This window comes from Crassostrea angulata, chromosome 8 (genome assembly GCF_025612915.1).
Source record: "Crassostrea angulata isolate pt1a10 chromosome 8, ASM2561291v2, whole genome shotgun sequence".
Classification (NCBI taxonomy): domain Eukaryota; kingdom Metazoa; phylum Mollusca; class Bivalvia; order Ostreida; family Ostreidae; genus Magallana; species Magallana angulata.
This window is the reverse complement of record NC_069118.1, coordinates 32,862,900-32,879,593: the sequence shown is the minus strand read 5'-3', so window position 1 is coordinate 32,879,593 and position 16,694 is coordinate 32,862,900. Positions and strand designations below refer to the sequence as shown.

General features: G+C 34.4%; 2 protein-coding genes across 3 annotated transcripts; both read left to right on the top strand.

The window, feature by feature from the left end:
* The first annotated feature begins 120 nt into the window (after window positions 1-120).
* LOC128158766 (cAMP-regulated D2 protein-like) lies at window positions 121-8,125 on the top strand. 2 transcript variants are annotated; one of them, XM_052821724.1, is made up of 6 exons: window positions 121-304; window positions 3,565-3,739; window positions 4,434-4,557; window positions 5,307-5,496; window positions 6,179-6,303; window positions 6,791-8,125. In XM_052821724.1, the coding sequence occupies exons 2-6, from the start codon at window positions 3,567-3,569 to the stop codon at window positions 7,778-7,780; spliced, it is 1,602 nt and encodes a 533-aa protein (XP_052677684.1). In that variant the 5' UTR covers window positions 121-304; window positions 3,565-3,566; the 3' UTR covers window positions 7,781-8,125. The 2 variants fall into 2 exon arrangements, with proteins under 2 accessions (XP_052677684.1, XP_052677683.1); XM_052821723.1 differs by lacking the exon at window positions 121-304 and having other exon boundaries at window positions 3,117-3,739.
* Window positions 8,126-10,132: 2,007 nt separating this feature from the next.
* On the top strand, window positions 10,133-14,916 carry LOC128158778 (prostaglandin E2 receptor EP4 subtype-like). Its single transcript, XM_052821737.1, has 2 exons — window positions 10,133-11,553; window positions 13,781-14,916. The coding sequence occupies exons 1-2, from the start codon at window positions 10,768-10,770 to the stop codon at window positions 14,105-14,107; spliced, it is 1,113 nt and encodes a 370-aa protein (XP_052677697.1). The 5' UTR covers window positions 10,133-10,767; the 3' UTR covers window positions 14,108-14,916.
* Window positions 14,917-16,694: the final 1,778 nt, after the last annotated feature.

Sequence of the window (16,694 nt, the reverse complement as noted above, 5' to 3'; positions counted from 1 at the left end):
TTTAAGCTGTATGCAACATCAATAAAGCTCATCAACAAAAATTTATTTTTAAATCCGGAATTTAAATGGCTTTGAATACATGTACATATACGAAACTTTAACGTGTATGTGACATTTCCGATGTAAATATATGGGTTTTTTTCATTGTTCATGTACGGCAAACCAGAGACATAAATAACGTTATTTATGTCTCTGGGCAAACCTAGCCCCTTCTTAATTTTATCAAATTCTTCTCGTGCTGTCTTCTGATTCTCAGAGATGACGACTTTAGATTTCATTCACGTACAAGCACTGAACCACTGAGGTAACTATATTGTATTCTTTTGAGAAGTGGACAGGCATAGCCTATTCTCTTTTGAGAAGTGGACAGGCATAGCTTTACGACATATACAATAGCTTTATTAGCTCACCTGATGCCTGTCCACTTCTCAAAAGCGAATAACTATATTGATGCGGATTTTTTTTTTCTCGATTTCAGAACCATGGTGGCATATTTCTGCCCCCTATACATGCAAGATAAATTATGTGAACATGCAAGAAAAATTATGTCAACCCAACTTAATTGACATGCATGCATGCGGAAGATAATTATGTTTACATGCAATATAATTGTGTCTACATGCAAGATAATAATTTTATTGTGTTGACATGCAAGTTACAAATCTTTTTACATCTTCGCTAGCAAGGGTGACGATCCACGGTCTTTTTCATTCAGAGAAACACCGTGGGTCGTCACCCTTGGCTGGCGAAGATGTGGGACAGACAACTGCGGTATGGACATTTTTGACGGTGTTGTGCACCCCTTTCCACTTTTTAAGTCATGCGCGCAGTTTGACATGCAAGTTATCCCGTATGATGTTTTAAATAACTTGCGTTTTATCTTGCATGTTGACATAAATATCTTGCATGTTAACATAAATGTAATTAACTTGCACTTGACTTAATTTATAAGTCGCATATCAACATAATTATCTCGCAAGTTGACAAAAAATTTTGCATTTTAACATAATTATCTCGCATGTTAACATAAATATCTTGCATGTTAACAATTTATTTGTATGTTCACATAATTAAATAAGTCGTATGTCAGCATAGATAAGTCGCATCTCGTCATGATTATGTTGCATCTTGCATCTAGATAAACATAATTCAGTTAGCCTAGTGCAGATTTTAGGCCCAAGGTCAGCAAGAATTCACACGTGGGTTTAATTTTCTATTTGTCAAAACGCATCGAAAAGTTGTTCATACCCACATCAACTTCAATTTTCTTTTTATATTATAATTATACGGTCATTATGAGGCGAAAAAGCCCGTAATCATTTCAATAAACACATTTTCAGTATTAACTTATGACTATAAAATATAGATATAATAATTTTCTCAAAATGATAAATGATTGGAAAAACTATATACCGGCATTGTGTACCGAATTGCTTATTCTGTTCATTGTAATATATTACTTCAAAAGCGTAAGAATTTATCATTTTAGATTTATCTTCTAAAATGGTTTAAAATGTTATTAACAGATAATTTTAAACTTTGTACGATATAAAACAACCGTTTAACAGCTTTCGTAAAATACGATATACAATTATTCGAATCATTGAGGAGCTCTGGACATTGTCTTTTAACAAAGACTGCAATGTCACATGTTGACGATATTTGAGATTTTTGAAAAAAAAAATTAAAATTCTTATTTGATTGCAGTTTTCTTGCATGTCAGCATAGTAATGTTGCATGTTGACATAACTATCTTGCATGTTAACATATTATCTTGCATGCCGACATAATTAATAGAAAAATAACTTGCACACAAGGGGCAGAGATACATGTATGCCGCCATAAGTATCCTCATGGGCGGAACCAAACATGCAAACAATGTTAAACTTTCAATAAACTTAATCTCTACACCGAAACATGTAGGGAAAACAACCTAAATGCATGGTATAATGTCCATGAAGACTTCTACCAAAATTGTGAAATTCATGGCCTTCGGGTCAGGGGTTCAAACTGTCAGAAGTGAGACCGGTATGGCCATGTATAGAAAATGTACATGTATTTAATCTTGGAATTTCTTTTCTTCCAAAGTAGTGGGATCTAAACTGAATGCATGGTTATAATGTTCATGAAGCCCCCTACATCTACCAAAATTGGGAAATTCATGTCCCCTGAGTCGGGGGTTCAGGCCCTAACGAGGGGCCAATATGGCTATTTTAATATCATCATAACTGTATTAAATTTTTTAAAATCTTTTTTTTTTTACTTTCACAGTATACCGGTAGTTGGAGATAATCTAATTATGCATATTAATTACATGTATGTCCATAACGTATAATACGAAAAACGAATAGGACCACAAAAAAATATTTTTATCTCGTAATTACGAGAAAAGATCTCGTTATTACGAGTTAATTATCTCGTTATTACGAGAAAAGATCTCGTTATTACAAGTTTATTATCTCGTTATTACGAGAAAAGATCTTGTCATTACGAGTTAATTACTGGTATCTAGTTATTACGAGAAAAGATCTCTCGATTTCTTTAAATACGAGATATATACATTTTTTTATGTGGCCCTATTCGTCTTTCAAATAATATCCTCTCCTTGTACCCGTTTCTGTAATTCAAAAAAAAAATAATGGCTGTTTACCAAGTGTTCCAAGATGCAATGCCCTGAATTAAGGAAGAAGGAATCATTCTTTTAGTATTATGAAATGATTATTCGGGCTTTATTACATGTAGATTTGACCGAAATTATCACCTCATAATACTCAAAAAATGATTCCTTATAACATATATATATATAATGTTCAGCAGTTGTACGATTAAAATTAGAATATTAAGTATATGCAAACCCCGCTTGCGCCCCAACAATACGTCTTTTGAATTTATTGAACTGTACATTACAAATCGATTCGTAGTGTTACATGTATCACAGACAAAGACACCGAGAAATGTAGATATTTTCAGTACTAGCTTTAAAGTGAATTTTTATGTAGGAAATTAATACAAGTTCATTTATTCTAAACTACATCACTCTTTATTAGGTACATACATGTATATTATTAGTCCAAATTAAAACATTATTATAGTTAGCTGATAAGATCCTCTAGTACAGTAGTGAGCATTATAGATATACGTGCATACATGTACATTTGTTCGCAAGTCGCATTTTAAATAGTCTTTTTATAGTTTTTGACGGACAGTATATGTAGATTAAAAAAAATACGAATTCCATTTCCATGTTTAACATTTAACTTATACAGAGAGATAAAAATTCCATACATTTCACAAATCGAGTTCATAATCACTTCCCGTTGATAATTTATGCGAGTGCATTGTTTATATAGCACCACAACATAATTCATAATTTTTATCAGTGGGAGTGTAAATAAGCCGATATTTACATACACCCGGCAAATTTCAACTCGTGACTTGTGTACATAATGTAGTTCGCAGGTACTCTCATATGGACAAATATAGTATTTGTAATTTCAAGCCGTAATCTGCACCTTTCAAAAAAGCATTCATTATTAATTGTAATTTGGTGGCATCGGATTAAAGATATGAGGAGTCGGACTTGGATTTCCGCCATTCTGCTCGCCGTGGCGTCCCTCCAGTTTGTCGTCTGCGATGTGGTAGTGACAACAAAACACGGGAAGATCCAGGGAATCTCGAACAACAAGACAAAGGCCTTCCTAGGGGTACCCTATGCAGCGCCACCTGTCGGAAAATTAAGGTATTGTATCATCTGTTAATTAATGATTGCATTGGTTTGCATTAATTTTGCATTTGATTTAGATTTCATATATAACTGTTACATAACTATTATACATTGTATAACTATTATATAACTATTATGCAAAAAGGGAACAGTGAAATTTACAGATGCATTTGCGTATTATATACTGGTATCTTAAATATGTAAGATAAGAAAGTTTATAGAACAAGTTTTATATAGAATTGATTGTAGTGATCGACATTGATGTATATAAAAATAAATACCCACGAATTTGGTATGAGCATGAAAATTTGGTAAACATATGCATATAAGCTTTTTATTTTCTTTCTGAACGTTTACCAACAACAATACAATCTCGCTTTTATAATTTATTACCCCCATACATCGAACATCACGAAATGAAATAATTCAACTGTACAGACTTTATAATGTCTTCGATTGAGAGGGTTATGAGATTCTAAATACAAGATAACAATTCTGTAATATACATACATTTGTATGTACTTTGTTCAGGATCTCGAGTACAAAACTTGATTTATTGTGGACACACATTTGGTTCATTGTAAAAATTATGTGTATATCTATTTAATATCATAGCAGTAGAGTTGTGATTAAATTACTTGAATTTCTTCAATAGAGCTATTAAAACCTTTTGGTGGAATGTACCTCAAATGGTTTAAACCCTTTGCAGATGGAAGAACCCCATCTCTGTAGCCCCGTGGTCGCCGAAGGTCTATGACGCAACTAAAGTAAAGCCCGGATGTCCTCAAAAAGGATGTGAGACCATGAACCCAGTGCTCGTCTGCCCAAAACAGGTGCGCGCTGTCTAATCTGGTTCTAACATGCAAACCCAAATAACAGAGGATTCGCTCGATCTGAAAAAAAATCAAACGTTATGTATTTACCGGCATCCACTACCCCTCCTCACCCCTTAAAACTTGCTCCCAACATACCATTTTATTACAGAATTGATATAGACTGACTCTGATGTGCCTTACTTTTAAAATTCTACGACATTTCGTTACCAATCTCTTTCTCGAGGTTGTTCGATCGTTCGATCGATCACAGATATGCCAAAGCTTTTCAGATCTAGAAGTATAAGGAGTACTGTTCTAAATATCTGTAGTAATGGAACAATGTGCCATGGTATTGAATCTAAAACAATAGATTTGATTTGAACATATTTTATTGTGTGAATTACACAAAAGGATTGGAAACAAGTTCTTACAACTTACATCTTCATCTCTTAATGATAATATATACAATATATACAATTGTCATAGTAATATTACATGTTACTTATAGCTATTGACTTTAAAATAATTAAATTCATAAACGTGCTTTTACAAAGTAGTTGCGAATATATCGTAGACAACGTTAATATACAGTATAAAACAATACTTTATATGCCTGCAGAGAATATAAAAATATTTTGTTCAATGATATAAATAAAAAACGACGGAAATTCAAAATTATTTTTTTTTCTATATAAATTCTTTAAATGAAAATATCTTTTCATTTCGCATTGATAATACATAACATCAAAGATTATATTTCAAACCAGACTGCAGAGGACTGTCTCTACCTTTATATATGGACGCCACTGAGTGCTAATGCCACGACGTCATTTCCTGTTATGGTGTATATTCATGGCGGGAATTTTGTTCACATGAGCGCCGACTCGGAACTGTTCGATGCGGAAGAACTCGCTTACAAGGGGCAAGTAATCGTTGTCACCTTGGATTATAGATTAGGTAAGCAATGACCACCAATTACTTTGATATATTATGTGATTTATATGAATTCGGACCATTAACTACATCCCCTGGTACCATTTTGACGGTAATTGCACAGTATATACATGTAAGGCGTCACATTATTTTTAGCGCCTTACATACATGTATATAAACTAAATATCAATCGAGGTGTGAGAATATAGTCTTAAAAATGTGGGTTTTTGACAACAAACAATATTTTTTTCTTTTTGGTAAAGGGATTTAATCTTATCAGGCGATTAACAGTGTTTTCGTAAATGTGTGTGTTGTATTGCTATTGTTGGGTCATCATTAACATAGTTCTAAACTCAAAAAACTTAAAGTATTCACAAGCTGGGCACATTTATTTGTTGATACAATGTATATTTCTGTTTAATTTCCGTGAAATTTGAAAGAAATACAGGTTAATCTCGATAACTCGAACTTCAGGGGACCATGATTAAACTTCGAGAGATCGATGGTTTTAAAAAAATCCGGAAATTTTTGTTCCGTTATTATTATTATTAATTCAGAAATAATATTTCTTACATGTACCTACTGACACTAAATTCATTCATACTAAAACTCGTCAGTGGGAAGAAGACACAGAAAGACAAAAAAAAAAATACGATTATATTTATATACGATGTCATGTAAAGATCGTCTTGGTTTTCCCCCCAAGGTGCTCTCGGCTTCCTTCTGACACAGGACAGACGAGCTACTAGTAACTATGGTATCCTGGACCAGAGACAAGCGCTTAAGTGGGTCAGGGAAAACATCAAGGCATTTGGTGGAAATCCTGAAATGGTATAAGAATCAGTCAAAACTTCACTTTTTATATTTTTTAAAATTTTTTTTTAGACAATCAAGATTTAAATGTATTTCAACTTGTGAGGACAATTTTAATAGCATTGCTGTCGAAAGTATTTTTGTCTCACGATTGTTTGCATGGGAGAATCAGAACCTGCAAAATTAGCAAATAAAGGAAAAACTTTTACCAGTTGTATCAAAAATCTTAAGAAATAACTTTAGAGCAGTTTTTCCGAACCAAATGCATGTAGATTATTCATCACGATGGTTTTTTTTTTTTTTTTTTCATTTTTTAATTTCAGTCTCTTATTATAGTTATTGATCAAAATGCTCCAAAACGAATTCCTGAGACAACTTGCATAATTAAGCTGTTGCCACACCCCTTTCATGTATAATCGATTGCAGGATAGTACTAGGCAAACATTCAATGAAAGGTTTATAAACACAGAGAGTGCTACAGAAAGTGTCCCTAATCTGTTTATAGGTGACGCTGTTTGGTCAGAGCGCGGGGGCACAGTCCACGGTCGTCCACTTAATGACCAAGGAGAGTGGTCAATACTTCCAGCGAGCTATTGTTGAGAGTGCCCCTCTGTCCATCCCGTTCAAGACCGAAGAGGAGATGATATTTATCAGCAACATGCTATTTGATCAACTCAACTGCTCCCCCAAGGATTTGGATTGTTTAAACAAATTCAGCGCCGATGACATTGCCGAGGCGCAGTTAAAAATTCGCCAGTATCCCTCCTCCATAAAGCTCTTAGAGTTTTTCGAGCCGTGGGTTCCGTACGTCGACGGCGTTGTGGTTCCATCCCAGCCATTAGATGCCTTCCGAAAAGGCATCGTCATGAATAAACCATTGTTAATGGGAAGTCTGACCGAGGAAACGCGGGTTTTTATTTACGAAGCTTACAATCAGTCACTGTCTGCGTTAGAGTACAGTCTTGCATTAACACTCACGTTCCCAAAGAAACCTTTAGATGTTCTACAGATGTACCCACCGACGGTGGCACCCGACCAACGAGACGGGCTTCAGATTCCTGCCACCGACTTCATCTTCACGTGTAGCACGAGAAATTTCACGCGAAACGTCCTGAAACAAAATGGCGGACGGGTCTGGACCTACGTGTATGACCACGCCTTCTCGTTTCCGGGATGGGGACGGTTTTCTTTCTGCGAAGGCCATGTCTGTCATGGGTCCGAAATTCCGTTCGTGTTTCAATCGGCTAAAATTGGGAATTTCACGATGACGCCAGATGAACTTAAGCTATCAAATTCCTTGATTACTTACTGGTCTAACTTCGCAAAAACAGGGGATCCAAACAGAGGTGCTCCGGTAACTCTGCAGTGGCCCGCCTTTAAGTCTGACTCACTGTGGCCCCAGATGTTCTTTGCGACTCCTAAAAATTCTGTGAAGAGCTCTTATCGCAAGGAATTCTGTGACTTTTGGGATTCCCTTGGTTACACTCCCTTATAATTAGAAAATAAATATTTAAAAACGAAATAAGTAGGTTTTTTAAATTAAAACTTGTATGAACTTTTCAACCTCAATATCATGATTTTACTAGAATGTAAAACTTGCTTCTTGTTTTTAGAAGGTTATATCCGCTATTCAACAATTAAATTGGAATTATACATGTATTTTGTATAAATAACTGCGGAAGTAAAGAGGAATGCTGTGGAGAAAAATGTTCAGATAAAGCAGAAATAAACGACATGTTAAGTAAACTGAACCAAAAAAAGTTGATTGAAATAACATGTATAATTATTTTGAGATCTAACATACATGGTTAAATGAATAAAAAGTAAAGCTTTATAAACATTTCAACTTTTTACATGTAACCTACATAATCTCCCCAACACAGCCCCTCTCCCCTCTCTTGCAAAATGATTGAAACGTTTGTCGAAACTTGACAATATCTCGAAGATACAAAAGATTGAAGAGGATCATTTTTGTACACTGTATATAACTTATCAAACGATCAAATACAATTTGGAATACATTTAGGTGCTTGCATTTTGCACAAATGAAATTGGAGTTCAATGAACATTTATAATGACTTTTCAATGCGGAATTGGGTGCGCGTGCACTAAAGATAATCAACGGATTCTTATAAAATCTTGAGAGTTAACAGAGAAAACCTCGAACCTCGAACTCTGGACTATTACAAAATGGACCATACGCAACCCAATCGAATTAAATGTTAAAAAAATTTTAAAATTATTTTTTGTTGAAACGACATTCAAAACCAATGTTTGTTTAAATCAAAATATAACACAAAACACCATGATTTTGATTTTAAGGCTATATATACCTCACAGACGATCGAAGCGCTCTGGATAAAAATGTAGGAAACTGCATTTGTTCAAAATTCAAAGCTGAAATATCGGAATGTTTTCTTAAAGCAATATGAGCTGTATTTATTAGAATTTCATATTGCTGCAAAACCTGCTAGTATGATAAGTCTGCATGTAACTTAAACTTAAATGATAAATAAGATTTGAAAAAAAATCATTAATTTTTGTCAAAGGAAATATTTCTCTTCTAAGGAATACATAGCAAAACAATTTTTGAACAGGACGACAATAATTCAGTTTTGCTCCAAAAAAGGCTTCTTAACGGCCTTTTCCACAAAAATATGGCTAACAGAAATTTAAAAACTATGATAATTTATGTTTGTCATTTAAGTAGAAAGGAACATTTTAGTAATAAAATTCAACATGAAAAATGCAGCTCATATTGCTTTTACTTAGTGATAGTTTGAGGCAGAAAATATCAAATTTGAAAGTTTAAGACGTATCTGGTGGTTAATCTGTTGTCCACCCATGCAATCTTTTCACCTTGAGTCTGGTACAATCAAATGCTTTTTAACCAGGCGATAGGGAAATGGCAAACACACGTTTCGAAAGGAGGACAAACAATTAAGGGTATCGCCCATTCCCTCTGAATTATTTATTATTTTTGAACAATTTAACAGTTTTAGCCGGGCTCTGCTGAAAGCAGAGTCCTGGCTATAGGCAGGCAAATCGACAATGTTACTTTGAATAGCACAACTTTAAAAGTAAACAAAAAACCAAACAGCGTCAAAGAAAAAGCTTCCGCTATACCAAATAGATACTCATAGAGTCAGGTTTTGTCAAAAGTGTTGGTATTTTGTTTCTTTCTTTTTTTATTTCGAGAGAATTGTTTATTATTTTTAGTTTTCTTATTAATAACGTGTTTTAAAAACAATACTATGCATTTTGGACACATACTTTGCGCATGAATTCCATAAACTACTTTGCTGCGCGTTGAAGAAATGAAGATTGAATATATAACGCTTGTTGCAAAATTCAAGGCTGCAACTTTTGTACTTTTTTCTACTAAACAGACATATTTTTGTTTATAGACGCTTATAAAATTTGATCGCTCTCTGACGCTTTGCCGACATTAAAAGCAAAACACAATATGCATAAAGACACACCAAAGGAGCCCGGCTTTCAGCACTTCAGTACTTTAATTTTAATAGCAGTTAGATGCTAGATAAGGATTTTTTTTTTAAATTGGATCGAATTGAAAATTGTTATGCACATTTGTTTGTCATCATTTGTACATGTAGTTCAGTGAATATGGTATCTATTGCGACAACGGAAGGGATTTTTGTATACTTTGAATGTATTTGTTTAACAATTTATTACATTAAATTTTCCTTTCGAAACAGCAATTTCTCAATCAATTTCAAAACTATGATAGAATACAGTTATAACTATTAAAATCCTGTTCCGATTCCGGTTAATTTAAAGAAAAAAAAATCAAGAAGTTTTAACGACCCATAAATAGGAATAAATATTATTTTTATTTCTTTTTTTGTACTGGAAAAGAATCAGTGTAAAACACAACTCAAAAACAATAATCCAGATATTGCATGTTAAATGTAACAGTTGCATAATAGCTTAGCGAATGAGGAGGCAATTAGATGAAACCTGCCGTTCATGCAATATATGAGTAAGCATTAAAATACTCGGAGCCCCTTTCACTGCTTATCGATCTATTGTCTCATACAACTCGTGCAGAGATGAGAGAAACACTTAGAAACAATGGCAAATCTGAGTGATTACCGCGGAGTTCATAATAAGAGCTATTAGGAGCACCAATAAAAAGCTATTAAGCTGTTTGACGAGTGCCAGTTTCTCTCGGAATTCCTTGTGATGTCAACAGATAAGTATTCATTAATGCCTGTTTGATCCTCTTGAGTGTGAGACACAAAGTCGATGCTTTGTGGAATTTGTTGATAAATATATATGCTCTCCGCTAAGACGATGTCTACAAACGATAACTTAAACGGATAACTTTGGACAACTGGATTGAGAATCATTCTTTTTCATATTTCGTATTATGAGGACTCCTTAATACTCAATTTGTCACTTACAGGTTACAGATAAGTAAACCAATAAGCAGTGCTGAAAAGTCTTATTCCGTCACATATGGCGAGTGCGTATTGTTACACGGAGGATTTGACTAATTTGACAAACCGCCTCACGACGGTTCATTCCGTGACACCTTCCGCCGTCATCTTTAGCTTAGGAGTGGGAGGAAATCTTCTCGCCATATTCTTATTGGTGAAACATTCGAACACGCACCAATGGCGGGTGTTTTATCGGCTAGTAGCGGGCCTAGCAGTCACGGACCTCTTTGGGATTCTATCAAGTTCACCCCTTGCCTTCATTGTGTATAGTAATGACTTTCGCTGGGTCGGAGGTCAACCGGCATGTGACTACATGTCCGTGGTGTTGATTTTTGCAAGTGTGTCCACAATGCTTATTGCCACTTCCATGTCGATGGATAGATTTTTCGCCGTGTGTTACCCATTTATGTACAAAACTTTTGAGAAAAAGCGGAGGGTCCACGTGATCCTGGCCTCGCTTTGGATATTTGCCCTACTTTTTGCTTGTCTTCCGCTTGTTCATCTAGGTCATAATGTCCGACATTTTCCTTGCACCTGGTGCTTCTTTGATTATTTTGGGACCAATGTGACTGACATCATTTACTCCCTTTTGTATGCGTCACTTGGAATTCTTACTATTGTGACGTCTAGTGTTATCAACATTCTTGTTCTCGTGGCAGTTGGGAAACAGGCGAAACGTCATCACAAAGGATTAAGCGTGCGTAGCAGAAAAGGCCGAAAAAGAGCCAAGAGAAATGAAATTTTTATCCTGACCTTTATCATCGCTATTTTACTGACCTTTGCTGTTTGCTGGTTGCCACTAATGGTAAATACTAAGAAGTAACATCCTTATTCACAAAAATATATATACTTGTCACTTACTAGTACTTGAAAAACATTTACTTATATTCTGAATATGTACTTTAGATTATAATACCCTTTTTAAAAAGCATTATTATCTTTATTCAGCATTTAAATATCACTGGAATAATACCAGTACTAGTATAATTTGTTATCTTTCAAATTTTCATCGAAAATTATACTAGGAAGTATGAAATGAAACTAAGACATTGTCAGGGACATTCTGACAATCATTTTTTGGAATAGACTCTTTGGCGACTGATCAAGACATTTATACATTATACTCGAAATCAACATTTTTCTTAAAGATGTTATAATCTATATAATTGATCAATTAAAACCAAAAATGAAGAATATTAATTAAACTTCAAAAATAAGACAATCAAAGATATTTTAAAAAGGGTACTAGTAGTCCCTTGATACTTGGTTTAACAAAGAATGCGAAGTCTAGCAGAAGATCGAGATTAGTATAATTAAGAAATTCTCGGTAACTTGGCTACCATACACACACGCACACACACACACACACACACACACACACACACACACATGTAGCAAGTAGCATCTGTCGTACCTTTTTAATAACAAATGAATAATATATTACCGAATGAAAGCTATGTGCCCTTATGAAGTATTAATTGTCTTTTATTATGAACTAATCATAATTTGAGCAGAAATTTTCAAATTTAATTTCCCACTTTAAATGCTCACCATGCTTTTATTCTGCCTCAAGTTAATTATCGTTTCCGTCACACTTTGATGATTTTGAATTAAAATACACAATCATACATACCTGTGAAAGAAAACAGTTAAAATCTATGAAAGGGAAAATATTAAAGATATCTTTATTGACAAATTATGATAGCCCTTTTTTACTCTAAAAAAAAAACCAGGCACGAAAACAGATTTCTTACGGAGATTCATAGTGGGAAATGTTGTCATCTTTTCTCCATTTGGAAGTCAGAATACCCCGCACAATATTTCAACGCTATCATCCGGGTACTTTCATGTCTGTTGCATAGCAACACTCCCAGTAGACTCCTTAATTTTTATCCATGTATTGAAACTCGACAAGTGTTTCAAAGAAGAAATCTTGGAATTTAAAAAAAAAAAATACTTTTGAATGAACATCGTTTGAACACTGAGGTACGAGTATTTATAAAGATCGAGTAATTAAGTACATGTGAATCGAAGAATACATTGGACAGAGTATAGGTAAGGTTAAAATCACAAGTGCTTGAGAACAGGATCGACCCCCCCCCCTCCCCTTCCACCCCCCCCCCCCCCCCCCCAGTATATAGACCCCGGGACTTTATTTTTCTTTTCTTTTTTATTAAATTATCTTTTTATGACATTTTCCTGATCTGATTTATACATTAAATGCCAAAAATTACCTAAAACAAACATTTAAACAAAAAAATCAGACCCTCTCTATATATAATCATGGTCACGGGGGTCTATATACTGGGGGGGGGGGGGGGTGGAAGGGGATGAGGGTCGATCCTGCCCTAAAGCACCTTTGGTAATAATATAACGGTCCTGAATTTACATTAATGTCATTCGTAGAGGTGTCAGCGAGATGTAGCTAAAGCCTACAATTCTTCAGAAAAGAATGTAAACAAAGCTTGAGCCATGTTGTTTACACGTTCATTGCTGAAAAAAATCAAAACCATCATAAAAAAAGGTTAAATGAGACTTTTTGAAATTGTTTAGTTGTTCAGCGCCCTATAGTTTATTTTGAACAATTTCTATTTTAATTACAAAAAGAAGGAATTTTTATCAACTTACCAGTTCTTTTCCTTATGCAGAAATTAAACTAATTGCAATCCCTATGTAGAGAATAAATTTGAGGAAGTTACGAAGACAAATTGAATGAATTATATAAGTGCAATCTTTATGATAAACCAGAAATAAAAAACCCAAACAAACCTTGACAACATTTAAAAGAATGGTTATTAAGCTAGTTCAATTCTTCATTGCAATTACATAATTTTGTAAATCGACTATAGATCTTGACATTTGAATTTTAGCTGACCATTCAAAATATCTGTATAAAGCAGACAAGAAAGAAACATGAAAAAAAAATCAGCTCACATCATGATCCATCCCTCTTAAAATGAAAATTGCATACAGGTGCTATAATGATGAATGCGCTTTCTTTAGCTGAATTTTTTTTCTTTTTTTCAATTCAGATACGAATTGTAACAAACATTTCGCTGAAGCAGATTCCAGACTACCCTTCTGATCTTCTTGCCATAAGGTTTGCCTCCTGGAACCAAATTCTCGATCCGTGGATCTACATTGTGCTGCGGAAGGAGATGTTGGCTCGGCTGTACAACGTCTATAGACGATTCAATAGACAAGAAGCGTCTGAATACAGCGTATGCAATGTTGACAGGTCAGAGGTTAATGATAATGGTGACATGCGCAACAGACTGAATACAGCCCAAGACGAAACGCATCAGCAAGTGTTGACGCAAAGCTCAAAAGAGACAGGAAACGTTTTGTCACCAAATTGAACAAACTGAAATTAAATGAATTAATTGCGATAATTAAATTTTTTTATGAAATATTTTGGTATTAATATGTACCACTGTAATATCAAGAAGCTGAATGAACTGGTTTGAAGTTCGTGAATAAAAGATTTCAGTCATAAGTATTTGTAAATATGAATTTAAAGTACACTATTTAATGTTGATTGATATAAATTGATTGATATAAAGACTAATTAACAAAACTCATATATCATACAGGCATCTCAAGTTAAAGGTACCGGTTATTATAGATTTGCAGCTTTATCGTTTTACAAATTCAACTTTTAGGAATATAATGCTTTCAGTATGAACATCCCTCTGAGACCTGTTACATGTATTGGAAATCCAACGCGCATGCACCGATTTTCCATTATTCCATGTCCAATGATTTATTGCGATAACAATCTGTTAATAAAACGGACATTAATTATTTATTATGAAGATGAAGAGGCGATCTGCAGTAATGGGTTTTGATGGATATTGCATCTTTCCGCCGGGGCGTACTCATCAGTTTTGACGATCGTACCATGATTAGCAAAAGCAAACAATCACTCATAGGAGCGGAGTATGAAATTTAATGATCCCTGCTCATTACAAATGCTGAAAGGCAATGAGGGAAAGCAATGTACATGTCCTGATTTTTCACATTTAATGTTCATTAATCTGTCATTTTCGGCCCATTGTATGTAGATTTAGATACGGCATGTAGGGTTTGGTTTCAATTTATCGCTTCAGCAGCAACTACTCTAGCCTATTTGGCTACTTTGTTTTCTACTCACAGCGAAATTATTTTGAAATTAAAGCCTTACCAAGGAGACATTGTAGAAACTGTAGTTGGTATTTCGAAATCAAAAGTAACATACATTTATTTAGCCACCCCCTCTCTCTCTCTCTCTCTCTCTCTCTCTCTCTCTCTCTCTCTCTCTCTCTCTCTCTCTCTCTCTCTCTCATTTTATAAATACAAATGATAACTGAATCAACCAACTTTTATTGAGTCGAACATTTTTTCAACAGAATTATATAAACTAAATTCACTCACTTGGTATAACGCATTCAAATAAATAACTGAAGAAGGCCGAGTGATCATGTGCTTTTCAAAGGTTAAGTATAAGTATGTAGAGCTTTAAATTTGTTTAATAAAGATAATGCAAACTATTCAAATTATACAAGTAACATGTATCTTAAGTTGTATAAAGGTAGCAAATAGCTAACAATAGTTAATTGGTTGACCAGAAAGCCTCCTCAAAGGGTAAGGGAAATTGGACATTACAAAACAATATATAAAACTCATATTATCAACCAATTGCAATAGTAGACTTGATTATTGTAAACTATTTCATCTTTTTACAGACAAGTTGATGAGTAGTTGAATCTGTGCTTTAGTAGTTACATATAGGATATCTGAGTTTCAGGTCCTTGAATTGTTTTACCCAAGTTGTAATTATTATTTTTTTTCATTTCACTTGAAACATTATAAAACTAGAGGGTTAAATTATTTGAATTGTTTTTCTTTTGCGTTAAAAAACAAGAGGCCCATGGGCCACATCGCTCACCTGAACAGCAGTTCCTTGTAACATTCTATTTCGTAGCATATACTTTTTCTATTTTAAACATTGAACCCCTTTCTGGGGCCCCAGTATTGGTCCGAGATTTATGGTTGGCTTTGACAACATAAATAGTAACATAGGAATGAAAATCCGTAGCACTGCGGTGGGACCGCACGTACACAGCCTGAAAAACTGAACGTAGAAGAGTTCCACATCAAGAGGTAGACCTCTCAGACTGTACAGAACAACATCAAGAAAGATAACTCTTGGTTCCACTACATTAGAGTTCACACAATTTGAGGACCCTTGCATGGTTATCTCACAAACTGTAGCATTATAGTTCTCGAGAAAAAAACTTTTTAAAAACATTTTCAATATATCTTTCTATGTTAAACTTTGAATCCCAGCTTGGGGCCCCAGTATTAGTCCAGTGCCAAAGCTTTATTTATTTGGAATCTACATTATTTAAGGATGCCTGCATAGTAATCTCACAAGCTGAAGCATTATTGTTCCCTAGAAAAAGATTTTTAATCATTTTCCCTCTATATTTCTTTGCTTAACTTTGAACACCTCTTGGGGGCCCAGTATTAGATCGAGGGTCACGGCTTTTATAATTTTGAATCTACACTATTTGAAGATGCTTACGTAGTTATCTGACAAATTGAAGAATTGTAGTTCTTGAGAAGAAGATTTTTAAACATTTTCCATATATACTTCTACCTTTTACTTTTAACCCATTTTGGGTCCCCAGTATTAGTCGAGGGTTCACTATTTTTAAAACTATCGAACCTACATTATCCAAGGTTGTATGCATGATAGTAATCTCACAAATTGAAGCATTGTAGTTCTCGAGAAGAAGATTATTTAACATGTTACCTTTATTTTTCTATAATAAATTTTGACCCCCTCTTGGGGCCCCAGTATTGGTCTGGAGGTCACTATTTTTCCAATTAAGAATCTACATAAGCCAGGGATGCATGCATAATAATTCCACAAACTATAACATTGTAGTTCTTTAGAAGAAA